This window comes from Polypterus senegalus, chromosome 3, assembly GCF_016835505.1.
Source record: "Polypterus senegalus isolate Bchr_013 chromosome 3, ASM1683550v1, whole genome shotgun sequence".
NCBI classification, from domain to species: domain Eukaryota; kingdom Metazoa; phylum Chordata; class Cladistia; order Polypteriformes; family Polypteridae; genus Polypterus; species Polypterus senegalus.
The window spans coordinates 107,766,328-107,779,835 of record NC_053156.1 but is presented as its reverse complement, the minus strand read 5'-3'; the positions used below and the strand labels follow the sequence as shown (position 1 = coordinate 107,779,835).

General features: G+C 34.7%; 1 protein-coding gene across 3 annotated transcripts in view; it reads left to right on the top strand.

The window, feature by feature from the left end:
• Window positions 1-13,508, top strand: part of sh3bgrl2 (SH3 domain binding glutamate-rich protein like 2) — a 77,211-nt gene that overhangs the window by 7,929 nt on the left and 55,774 nt on the right. For 2 of the 3 annotated variants that reach the window (XR_005632958.1, XM_039747762.1), the window contains exon 2: window positions 3,082-3,267. Coding sequence is in view for 2 of the 3 variants with exons in the window: in XM_039747762.1 (XP_039603696.1) it covers window positions 3,082-3,267 (186 nt within the window). In the remaining variant the exon portion in view is untranslated. Of the gene's footprint in view, window positions 1-3,081; window positions 3,268-6,345; window positions 10,362-13,508 lie in introns of those variants that run through there. The other variant, XM_039747763.1, reaches the window with a different exon arrangement.

Sequence of the window (13,508 nt, the reverse complement as noted above, 5' to 3'; positions counted from 1 at the left end):
ATTTAAAATATGCATGACCTTCAAAGAACATCAATAAATAATGTTTACTGAGTGGATTTGCACTCAATGCTGACTTTAAACTTTTTTGAGATTACTGCTATCAAAAGAAATTTCTTGATAGCATGCCAATATAGATCTACCTTCAATAAGTATAATGTTTAAAGTGCTGTCATTATGCTTTATTTTGGTTAATGATTTAAAGCACTAAACTAAAAGTGCACAGTTTATTATTTCATTCACGGTACTTCCATCCATCCTTTTCCGCTTATCCGAGGTCGGGTCACGGGGGCAGCAGCTTGAGCAGAGATGCCCAGACTTCCCTCTCCCCGGCCACTTCTTCTAACTCTTCCGGGGGAATCCCGAGGCGTTCCCAGGCCAGCCAGGAGACATAGTCCCTCCAGCGTGTCCTGGGTCTTCCCCGGGGTCTCCTCCCGGTTGGACATGTCCAGAACACTTCATGCATATACATATAGAGTTTGATAATTTTAGAGCAAATGTGTTGCATGTTGTAGAGTCCAACACAATTTACATTTAGTGATATTCAGTGCATAATTCTAATTGTTATATAATTAGCAGTCTGGACAAGTACAGGTTTCTATTTAATAATTTATTATTAGGGAATCACTTTTAGGAATTTTTGAAACTGCTTGTCCAGTTCAGGGTTAAAGCAGAAGCCATTTTGATTGCACTATGCACAAGCAAGAACTAACGATAGCACTCCCTATGAAGAATGGGTATGCCATCTATCTCATTCTTCATTATCTAGCTGTACTGGGCCAGCCATAGACTTTTCATATATTTACCATACAGTGTAACATGCATAACTTCAGGATATGAAAGGAAACCAAAGTACAGGAAGAAACCAGCACTGCCACAGGGGGAATGTGCAAAATCTTTACCCTCTGAGTTGGCCAGGAATCGAACCAAATTCCATATGTAATGAATGATACAGAATGTGGTAATTACAAAGCAAGAAGTAGATAGAGGCAGCATCCTGGAACGATGTGTCGTGCTTACATTTCAAGATGCTTGGATGTGGTAGTGTATGGCCATCAGTTGGTGCATCTTGTTTCCATGGTTGCGGGCATTCTTAATTGTGACATGGTATAAGTACTTGTCTTTTTGCAAATGCTATTAAACTATAGTGCAGCTCTCTAGCTATCTTGCTTGGTATAAAGCATGGGTAGATCATACAATTAATTAATTTAGTATTGCCAAGCTAGTCCGGTGACCCTAAAGTTAGATATTCTGATTCAAATGCTTATTGCTTCTTGATAACTACAGTGCATGTGGATATACAGTATATAGTATTCATGCATATATTTATTGACTATTTTTTGATATATCTTGTTCAATTTCTTCTCTAAGTTAATCTTTATGAAGATAGTGAGTGACAGATATTTTCTTTAGGCTTAGTTTATTTTTCCCTTCTGGAAATTTATTGTGAATTGGACTGTATGGTGGTACATTTGTTAACACTCTTACAGCTACAATAGACTGGATTTAATTCCAGGTTTGTTCATAATACATTTTGCATGCTTTCCCTGCTTTCCGCATGTATTGCAAGGATGTGAATTTTAGATTAATTGGTAAATATAAAATGGCACTGTGCAAATGTGTGCTTTATGTTCTGGCAAGGAGTTTCTTGACTAGTGCCTGCAAGTATGAACTACAGCCTCCATTTACACTGAATTGGAAGGTGGGTACAGAAATGGGATGGATGGGTTGTATTAAATATATCTGTGAATATTAATATTTTAATATTCCAGTTTATCTGTGCAAGCCCTTCAACCCATTGCTAAATACATCACTGGGTTAATAAAGTGAACATCTTGATACACAATGCATAGTCTGGAGAATTGCAGGAGGAGTAAGAAGAAGCTTAAAAAAGATCTGTAGGTGGAGACCAATTGTCTGTTAGTGAGCACTTTAATGTGTACGGTAAGATGAGCACAGAGATTGCCAGTTTGTCTAAGAGAATGAATTAAAGGAGTCCTGCAGGTTTATTATTTTAGATCATCTTCTCCACTTAAACACCAAGGGGGTTGTTACACCACAAAGTCCACTAGTAATTTGTCCTTTGAATGTTTATCAGACAGCTATGGTGTCACAAGCACTCCTAAACCCATTATGAGCTGTGTTTGGTGTACATAGGTTTAAAGTGGAGAAGGACAAATTGATTGTAATTGCCTATACCACACTACTAGCATATAAACCGTATAAACTTATCATGCTCGAATGGAAGAACCCCAATCAACCTTTTATAAGTCAGTGTATAACTGATGTTCCATACTATATGAAATTGGAAAAAATCTAATTATCACATACAAGATCTGTTCAAACCTTTTTTAAAATATTGCAATAATTATTCAATAAAATTTTAGAATAAGCATTTTTTTTTTTTTTTTTCTTCTAACTTACTTTTGCCCATGCTAATGATTCTACTCTCTTTCTCACTGGTGAGTGTTGAATTCTGTTTAGTTTCTTTCCTTTTATAATTTTTTAAATTTTTTTTTTTCATTTTTGTTTTTCTAGTTTTACTATGAAGTCACTTGATGTATAATTTCAACTTGAAACTTTATTATATGCAATGTTGTTTTCTTCAAATAAAAAAAAATCCTAAGTTTTGTTGATGTGTTATCTGATTTGTTTTGTTAGATGTGACATTCGCCGTTGAAAAATATGCAATAATTGGGGAAATAGGGTGGATCAGATTTTATTTTAAACTACATTGTAAAATGACTTGTACAATTATGTTTTACCTAGTTTTACTATTTAATCTGTTTTGAGGTGTAGTGTATGCATTTTTATATCATAGGTGGTAAATGTTGTTTTTCATCATCCAACATGTAACAACCGTCATGTGAAGTGTTTACCAGTTGATAGTAAAAGAAAATGTGATCATAATTATGTACATTCTTTTTAAAGATTTTTTTTTGGTTATCTGTGTAAATGTAAATGAAAAAGAAGCAAAGGGCACACATTATTTTATAATAATTCACTTTATATTAATGCCCATCAGTACAGTTGATCTCTTCAGAAATGTATAAGTTTACTATGATTTCCTCTTGTAATATATAGATCAAGAAAAGACAGCAAGATGTGGTTAGATTTCTTGAAGCAAACAAGATTTCATTTGAAGAAATTGATATAACCATGTTGGAGGACCAGAGAATGTGGATGTATAAGCACATTCCTAAGGAATGTCTTCCTACACAAGGGAATCCCCTTCCACCTCAGATATTTAATGATGATCAGTACTGTGGGGTAAGTGTCACATAGGCATATGCTGGATAGAAGTACAGGTTAGATCGAGCCTGATACATTGTTAAATGTGTTTCAATTTCTGTAAGACTGTTTCTACTTCCTAATACCAGTTAGTAGTTCTGGTAGAATTTGAAACATGTTTAGTACATGTAAAGATTTGAGAGGCAGTCTGCTATTTCTGTATGTTTTATCCTCAGAATGTTTTTAGTTGTTTTATTCCAAAAAAGTGCTTCTGTAGTGATGTCTTTAGATTGATTCCACGGAGTAACAAATTGCTCTTTATTAGATCATTCAAGTAAGAATTTTACTGCACTCTGTACATGTGACAATAATAACCCTATAATTCATGTAAAATATTAAAGAGCTAATTTTTTTTTCCTGTGCAAAATATTTGCTACCTCTGGATATATTGTCACTGTTTATTAGACCAGTAGAATAATTTTGATTAAGTTGAGCTTTGAGTGGTCCTCAAACTACTACAATAATGTCTATTTATTCCATGTTTCTATGGCTCTCAGTGAAAACAGTGCAAAAATATTTCCTTGACTGGTTTCCACCTGTGTTACCATTTTCTTGCTAGGGGTGGGTGCAGAGGCATAGCTAGGGTTTTCAGCGCCCGGGGACAACTGAAGATTTCGCGCCCCCTCCTGTTTTCCAAAATGCAATGGGGAAGGGAAAGAAAATTTTTAAAAATGTATTTAAAATAATAGTATTTTAAGAAAAAAAAATCATATTTTTTATTTTAAATAGTTTTGAATTTTTAAATATTAAATTTTTTTAAAGCACTTTTATGCGTATATTTTCAAGTTTTAGCTAAATTTATAAAGATATAACGAAGTAAAATAATTAAGACAACAATGGTAGTTCGAAAATATATATTTGCAACAACTTAGACAATGATACACTAATGCCTCATGTCTGTCGTGTGACCTGTTTAATAACGTCAAAAATGTTTCTGGGTGGGAGTCAAGCATGTTAGAGTAGTGGAGGGGATAAATTATTGTCTGATGGGTATATAACTAATACTTGCTTTGATATCAGAAAGAGACAAAAAACATAGGAAAAAGATATCCTCATGGAGTGATGAACTGAGTATGCAAATGTTTTTTATTTACTTTTTAGTGTATTTAAGAATGGAAAACATTTCATTGTAAAGTTTCGTAAATCAATTTGGCGCCCCCGGATGCTGAGCCCAGGGACAGATGTCCCCCCTTTAGCCCCCCCAGTTACGCCACTGGGTGGGTGGTATGGTCAAAAATATATATCTTAATATAATAAAATAGTATCACAGTATAATCTGTGTGCATGTACTCAAACTGAATCCATTTTTCACGTGCTTCTTTTGGCCCAGTTCCATAGGTTTTCATAAAGACCATCATAATCGGCTACAGCAGTAGTTATAATAATTGTAATAATACATTTTCCTTATAGAGTGCCTTTCCCTTGCTCAAAGCATGTCACATAATTTCAAAATGAGCAACAGGGAAGAAGCAGAAAAAGGTCAAATACACAACATTGGATATAAAATAATCATCAGCATAAAATGCTAAATGAAGATAAAACTATAAAACACAAAGCTTTGAATTAGAATAACAGACAATAAACCAGAATAAAATGCAAAAATACAAATACTACAAGAAAACCCTGAACAAATAACAGATTTTTGTCATACAAGTACAAACCATCCCGAGCATATGGACAGAGGGGTAAACAAAGTACAGATCAGTGGTAGGGTAAAGGCTATATCACATTAGATGACTTATCCAGCTAATTTCTATCATAGATTTCTTTTACATAATATCATGGAGTCAGTTGGCTAATGTGACATACCCAACAACTGACACCAAATAGTCTGCAACTAGCTAGGATAAAACCAGCATGTTTGGTTTTTTCTTTGTTTGGAGGAATGGGTTCCTTGCATGTAAATATTGAGAACCAATGAATGTTCAGCTGGAAGTACAATGCATAGAATGTGTCAATAAGGAATAAAGACTAAAACAGAATGGAAAAAAGGAACAAGGACGGAGATTGCTATGAACTTTCTGCAGCCGAAAATCCTGTATACATCACATACTCCTTCAAGCAGCATGCAATTGGCTGTCATATAAAAGGAAGAGCATGACTGCGTTCAAAGATTGGTGCTCAGTTACTAAAAGTGACATGGGCTGCCATTTTCAGTTGTATAATTTGACATGGTGCAGTGACAAAATCGCCAAGTGTGAACTGCAAATTTGATATACGCCACACCAAAAAGTCAAATAATGTTAAATCTGCTAATGTTTAATGCCTTCCTGAACAAACACGTTTTAAGTAGTTTTTAAACGGAGTGAATTGCATCTCCCATCTTGTGTCAGAATGAGACCATGTTCAATTATAATAACAAAAGATTAATAAGCTGATCTGATTAGTTTATATCCAAGATATCTTTATTGTTGAAAATAATAAAATATAAAGGACTTTAAAGAGGCATAGAATCTTTGAATATTTCTACGGTATAAACTATACAGTAAAACACATGAAACATGACAGACAGTAAAAAATAAATATTCAAAGAGCTATTCTTCACAATTTCTTTGGTTGCTATTTTTATTTTTACTTTATTTTTAGTTTTTGGTTTGAACAAAAACAAATAAGTCTATCTAGATCTTAATATTGCCTTTCAAAACATCTTTATGAACATGAAAATATTACATAAAGACAAACCAAAGAAAATGTACATCTCCATTGACCGAATACTGCCTCAGCAGAGGTTTTCAAACTAAGCCCTACAGTATATCCTACTTAGGAAAGCTTTCACACTTGTAACACTACTGATTTTCAAAATCATCTTTCTACAGAAATCGATGTTGGTGGACATTTTTTAAAAATGACATTCTAATGATGAAACATTGTTTGTATAAAACAACATTTTCCATTCCATTGCTTCCTACCCTTCAAGATTTACAACAATTCATCATACTGTACAAGGATCAAAAATAATATTTATTGTTGCCTATTTATAACTTGATGCTTAAAGTTTTCTCTTACTTTTTAAAAAAAATTCTGAAGCCCTAAACATTTTCTCATTTTACTTTACAGTTAATCCAGGGCTACCTTATTATCATTATCATCAGTGTTTGAAGTGGAACAAATTACCAGTGATACTCTGTTTTATCGGCTTCTTAACCAGTTGCAGTGGTGGAGGATTATTTCCACTTCAAAATCTGAAGACATGATCATATATAAAAACAGTTTCAGAGTTTGGGGGTTATGCATTGTAAGAAGTGCCACTATGAATATACTTCTTGCCAGAGCTGTTAAGGCAAAAAAGGAAAAATGTTACATACCTACTTAATTTAAACTATTTTTATCATAAACTATATGCTGTATGGCTACATTAAATCACATTACAAATTTATTTTCTGTTAGCACTTTGTCCTCACAATATGTTAATTGTCATTGGTTTGTATCATTTTACTTTCCAAATTTTTATTATTTTCAGTTGTGTAGTCGTTTATCATTTGTAAAATGCATAATGAACATTTTGTAGAAAGCATGTTAACTGCTCATAGGTTTGTGATAACTGGACATGCGTTTGACTTGACCCCTTCAAAATTTAATAGTTTTAAGTTCTGACAAGAAAAAAATGTAATGTGTTATGTCATATCGCATACAAGGTATAACAGTGCAAAATACAATTTTAACATTAGTTAAACCAAAAATATCTGGAGCTCTACTGCCAACTGAGTCCCCTGTTCATATTTATTATTATAACATGCATATTCTCCAGTAAACACACTTTCAGGGTTAGGACATTTAGGCTGAATGCTACTTAATTGCACGTGAACATCCAAATTTAACTATAGTAAGTTGAAGCCTGTGGACTGAGCATGTACCTTTTTCCTAAGCACCTATTTATTTTGTTTGTCATGTGAATGTGAGGCAGCCTCATCTCATCTGCAGTCTTCAGTTTCTTTTTTCATTTCCACATCTGTACCTGCATATGCCGGTGTGCCAAAAGGTAATAAAATACTCACTACCCACCATGTGCGTCTCTTCTGCCACAAGTAACAATGGCAGTTTCCTAATGTGTTACACTTTGGTAAAAATGATATATGAAATTTTCCACTGGTAGACAAAAATCTGCCAATGCCTTGTTTGTGCTGGTGTACCGCACACCACTACCAAGATCAATCATGTTCCATCATCAGTCCCCTTCATAACTTTAAATAGTCAAACATGTGACCTATTAATCATTCATTGTTTAAATTGAAAAATTTCAATTTCTTTAATCTTTCCCGATAACCCAAACTACTTAGTCCTGGAATCAGTGGTTGCCTTTCCCTGTTTCTAAGAGAGCTCATTTCTTCAAGGGAGACACCTCCTCCGGCACTTACAGTTACGCTAGTTTAACCAAAAGAGAATTCCCCTGCTCTAATGATCATGCTATCTTCTCTAAGGGGTTGGTTTGCGTTGGCTGCTAGTGGGTCATCAATGAATTTAAAAAAAGTAAAACAAGAGCTGCGGCACCATGAAGGTTGAGAAACATTGCATTAGCTGACCATAATGAGGATATTGTGAGTCCTTCCACTGGATGTACATTATAACAGTGATCCCTGTGCTCTGATGGTGCAGCACTGCATGTCTGTGTCCAGCTGCAACCTCAAAACAAACCTTAAAGAATACACCCTTCTTGCTCATCTTGTGTCAGACCATATTAAACTATAATAACAAAAGATAGCTTACTGTTTACAAGATTTTCTTTCTTATTGAAGGAAAAATAAAGTACAAAGCATTTGTACAGATATAGCACATGGGGAAATTGCTCCTGGAGCCAGAACTTCAAACAATGAAAAGTGCCAGTTCTACACTGTTGCTTCCTGGCATGGCCAATATGTGCCATAAGATTGGAACTTTGTGAGCATGATGAACTATATTTAATTTACTTATTGCCAGTTTGTGGCTATTTTTGTGATTTGTTTGTGGTACTCATTCCCTTTGCATCTTTTGTTGCTTGAGGCACTGCTGTCTCACATCTCAGATCACATTTTTGGACCCAATAATTTGTCCAGCATAGTTGGCAGAAGCTTCCCTAGCCCTCAAGAAAACTCAAAAGACCAATATCCACTCAGAACTAGTTCAGATGAGCTTCCCGAACTTTTCCATGATTTTGCCAAACTCATGGCGAAGCAATCTTCGTGGAATTTACTCGTCGCTACTTCTAACATATACTGTAAAACACTAAATACGCCTATGAAATGCTGCTTTTGTACACCACGACTTTTAAGGTTCTCCCAATTAATTTTTGAGTAATTAATTGCCCACATCACTATAATATCCCCCCTAAACTTTTGTTTTAATCTTTATATTGTTAGAAATGTGCATATTAGGTTTAATTGTTTAATTGTTGTTTATTGTCTGCATTTGGGGGTCTATAGGAAACCTCCAGTATAAGGCCCCAGTCAGTAATGCTTTCTACTTTGTTCCAAATATGTTCACTAAGATGAGGCTCATAACCCATTTTGAAGAAGGCACATATTCAAATTAATTTTCTCTTTGGCATAAATGGCGGAAACTCATCCTTTTTGATTATACCTACAGTAAATTGTGTCTATATATGTTATACTCATTCCCAAGCCTTGGATTTAACCTAGTGTATTTTATTGTTATAATATCACAATTATGTGTAGCTACATATAATTCTAGCTCATTTGCTTTATTTTGATACTTCTAGCACAAATGCTGTAATTTTTTAATGTGTTACTTGTTTTATATCAGCTTAGTAAGTGTGGGCTAGATATTTCATAGTTATATTATTAACAACTTAAGGGCAGTTTTAAGAAGCTGTGCAGAAATACACATTTAGCTTTAATATTGGTTTTCTATTCACAAATTCTAAGATAATTGTACTTTTGCAGAATACAATAATTTTTAATACTGGTTTATCAATAAGTTGGCTAGAAACTAACACCCATACTTGACACTTAGGTGTAACATAAGAAACGGCTACATGCTGTGCATTTGTCAAAAGGGATTTTTCTCTTTTGCTTCATTTGTATAAAGTTGACATCAGTATATCATCATTTATGCAATGACAATGATATTAATGTATTTGGAAACTATATATATTCTTAAAGGGTAAAAAAAACATATTCTGAATTTCACTTAGCTGTGTCATTTGATGTGAAGAATTTGTTTCTTTAAAGGAGTATATCTAAAATCTAAAAAATAGTTTGCCTTCTCATTTGTCTGTGTTTGCCCTCTGTCTCACCCTTATAGCCACATTATGAACTGAACACAGAAGCAATGTAGCTTTCTGAGATAAAGGACCTTACTGTATGTATTTTAGAGCACAACTTGTTTTTTGTGTTTTATATACAGTATAATATGTAATATGTAAAGCTCCAATTTACAGGTAAGATTTGTTTTCAATGAGGTATATGTAACAAAACAGCTACATATGGAAAGTAAATGTATCATTAGATTGCTTGTGAAATGTAAGTGTAACCTATATGTAAAGGTTCCCAGCCTAATCCTTACTTGGGAAATATACAGTAGTAGTTATAGTTCAGAATGTTGTGAAGTCTCTCTGCTAGCTGATGATATGTGTCTAGTATCTCACAACTGCTTTTCTCTTTGAATATTTATTGATAATATTTTTCAAATAAATTAGTCTATAATCACATCCATCCATTGGAATTTGTTTATACTTTATACTTTTAATGTGTATTAAGCTTTATCTTAACAAATGTGATTGTAATACTATGTGGTAGAAAATGATTTCCCCTCAAACATTACTGATATGATTACGTCAAACAAACAGTGTGTTACCCATTGTATTAACCCATACCACTATATGATTAAAGGGATTCTGCTCTAAATCTTGTATTAGTGCTGAGTAAGAGAATTTGATTGTAATGATAATCGTATCAATGCTGCTTCATGTCACCATACCAGTTTTACAAAAAGGTCTTGCTACAGAAAAGGGAAATGTTAACCAATTATCTGCCAGTTAAATAACTGCTTAGATTGTTTCATAGAAATAGATAAATCACACTTGAATTTTTTTTTTTTGGTGAAAGAGCTGCTTTCTTGTTTATTATAGGTATTTGTCTCTGCCATTACAGAACTATTTAAATTAAAATGTTACAAACCATAATTTTCACAAACTTCTGGTAGCCTTCATTGTATTCTCTTAAAGTATTTTAATATTTTAATTACATCTAATATTAAATTTAATATTTCATTTAATATTTAATAGTACTAGGGTGTTGCCTAGTTCCCTGTGTTTATATACACACTAGGACAAGAAAACATTGGTAAATCTTTAAGTGAGAAATCTTACATGTAAAAAATTAATAGACTCCTTCAGGCTAGGGTTCATTTAACAAGAGAGAAGAGCAATGTATGGTCAAGATCTTTGGATAAGATAACTGTCCAACAAAGTATTTTGAAGTTTTTAATGAGTTCTAATAATCTCCTAACACTGCACTCTATCTGGGAGAAACTGGACAAACACTCCGTAGGAGAATGAATTTACACAGGTTCCACATTAAACGTGGCAACATAGATGTTCTTGTAGCGGCCCACTTCAACAGCCATGGACACTGTGCGAGGGACTTTAAAGTTACAGTGCTTATGGGCAACTTCAGAACACAGCAAGAGAGAAAAGAATGGGAAGTCAAGCTCATGCTAAAATTGAATACATTACAACATGATTTAAATAGAGAAGAGTTTTATGGCCAGGTATGAGGGTTGTTTGCATCTCTCAGACTGACACAGACAACCTGACTACAGATCCACATTGTATGGAAAAACTCATCAGAAACTTTAAAAGACTTTGTTGGACAGTTATCTTATCGAAAGATCTTGACCATACATTGTTCTTCTCTCTTGTTAAATGAATCTTAGCCTGAAGAGGTCTATTAATTTTTTACATTTAAGATTTTCCAATGCTGTTACTTGTCCTAGTGTGTATACAGGGAATTCCAGTTTCTGTATTACATCTTGCCTGAAGAAGGGGTCTGAGTTGCCACGAAAGCTTGCATATAGTAATCTTTTTAGTTTGCCAATAAAAGATGTCATTTTGCTTGACTTTTCACTTCATTTATTATTTAATTAAATTTGTTCTTCCATTCTCATATTACTTTTTTAAACACTAGTTTATCCAGTCCAAAGTATTTGGTCTTGTACTTATAAGATGTTCAAGAACTAATTGTGCAGAATGGATTAGTGTGGGCTTTTTTTAATGTATAAGTAGCAGATAGTGAAAGGGATGACTATGAAAGAGTAGTCAAACACTACAATGAACTCATTAACCAAAACCAAATTGTAAAAGCAGGACTTATGACATCTTAAAGGCAAAGTTCAGTATTTTTCAAGTTTTTTTTACGATCATGGTATGTATTCATTTAAAAATACGGTGTCTTTTCTTGCACTATAAGATTGGGTCTGTGGGGGAATTGGTGCAAACATGAAAAAAGCTTAAATTTTCCACTTAAAAACACAAAACACTTGTGCAACTTACACTTTACGTTTGGGAGCCATATCCTACCTATATGTGAATCTCGTCTTGGCAAGAAAATTCTATTATGGCAGAAATAAAGGTTAAAGTTCTGCAGAATATTGTGTAATTAGTAGGCAAGATAACTCGCATTCTGGCAACCTCGGACCAGAAGTATTTTGAATTTTGGGTATTTTCCAGTTTTTGGAAATGCAGCCAAGCTACATCTAATGACAACTCGCTCTTAAAATTTTATACCGAGCCATTGTTAGAGTGCATTGACATGACAAACATTAAAGCCCAAAAGAGATGACTATGATGTATTGTCTGTATTTAAGTTCCCTTTTAAGAGAGCCAATTCTGTGCATTTGCATTAAAGAACTTTTTTGTTTTTTTCTTCAGTTTGTCACTTCCAAGGGAACGGGCCAACAGGTCCGGAATATCTCCGCCAACCTTCAGTCCATGCTCTCTTTACTAGAAGCCATTAACCAAATGAACGCTACGTTCAGTTTTCATATGGTGTGAGTGCACATACATAAAACCTAACATGTTTTTGCCAACCTAAAAAGTCAATCTACAGCAATGTCTGGTTTTCCGAATGTAATCAGAGCAATTTACTGCACTCGTATTGCAATAAGGGCACCTAGTGGTAGAGGTTCCAATTGTTCTTGGCAAAAAGCACCCAGGTTCCATAAATTCCTGGGTTGCTTTGCATGAACTGCACGTTTGAGATATCCCCAAAGTAGCCCAATCACTCAGAGGTCAGGAGATTGTGATGGCTACTCCAGCACCTTCTTTTTCTGCTGTAGCCATCAAAGGGTCAACTTGGCCTTACCTCCATTCTTCACAGTAGTTATGGGTGCTTTTCATAATGGACCTTGTTGCATCCAAACCCAGTGTTTAAGATTGTGACCATAAAGAACAATTTTGGTGTCATCACTCCAAAGGACTGTTCCAGAGGTTTTGAGGCTTGTCTAGATGCTGTTTGGCATATTATAAGTGGACGGTTTTGTGGCATTGGCACAGTAAAGGCTTTTTTCTTGCAAATTTTGATTTTCTCATACAAAGGATGCAGGTCAAAATGCTTTAGCAGATGTCAGTGAAATAGTTCCTTGCAAAGAAAAAAAAAATAGATAAGAATAATCCTGCCACAGAGTATCCTTTAAGGCAAAAGACAGTAGACTGACTAGTATTTCCTAATCAAGAGCTTAAAGGTGTTGCTTTGATATTGGTTAAATGTGTCACTGATGTGTGACCAGGGTTCCTCTTCCGAGCTCAACCAAGGTGAGCACTACCACTTTGGGGTGAAGGGGTGCTCTCACTAACAGTATCTTCTTTTTCCCACAGTCCAGAAAATATGCCCAGTGAGGGCACTCAGACCCAAATGTGATTCCTTGAATAAGACCTGTCCCTCCTGGTTGGGTCTCTATAAAAGGAGGCAGTCCCCTGAAGCCAGTTCCCATTTATGACCCAGAGTTAATACTAAACAGACCTTGTGAATGAGACTTAAGGAGTACAGAAACCTCTGTAGTGGCTGAATATTTCTCAGCCTCCCTCGTGTTGTGCTTTTGTGCAAACTTTTTGTTTTTTGCTGTAATTATTAAATGGGGTTAACAGGGTTGGTACTCCCTACAATTCTGGCAGTTCTGAACTGGATCCCTACATCCCCACAAATGTCCTATTAAATGTTTATATTTATATACACTGAAGAGTTGCCCAGCTGGCCATAGGGACAAGGCTACCACCAGGTAGGTACATG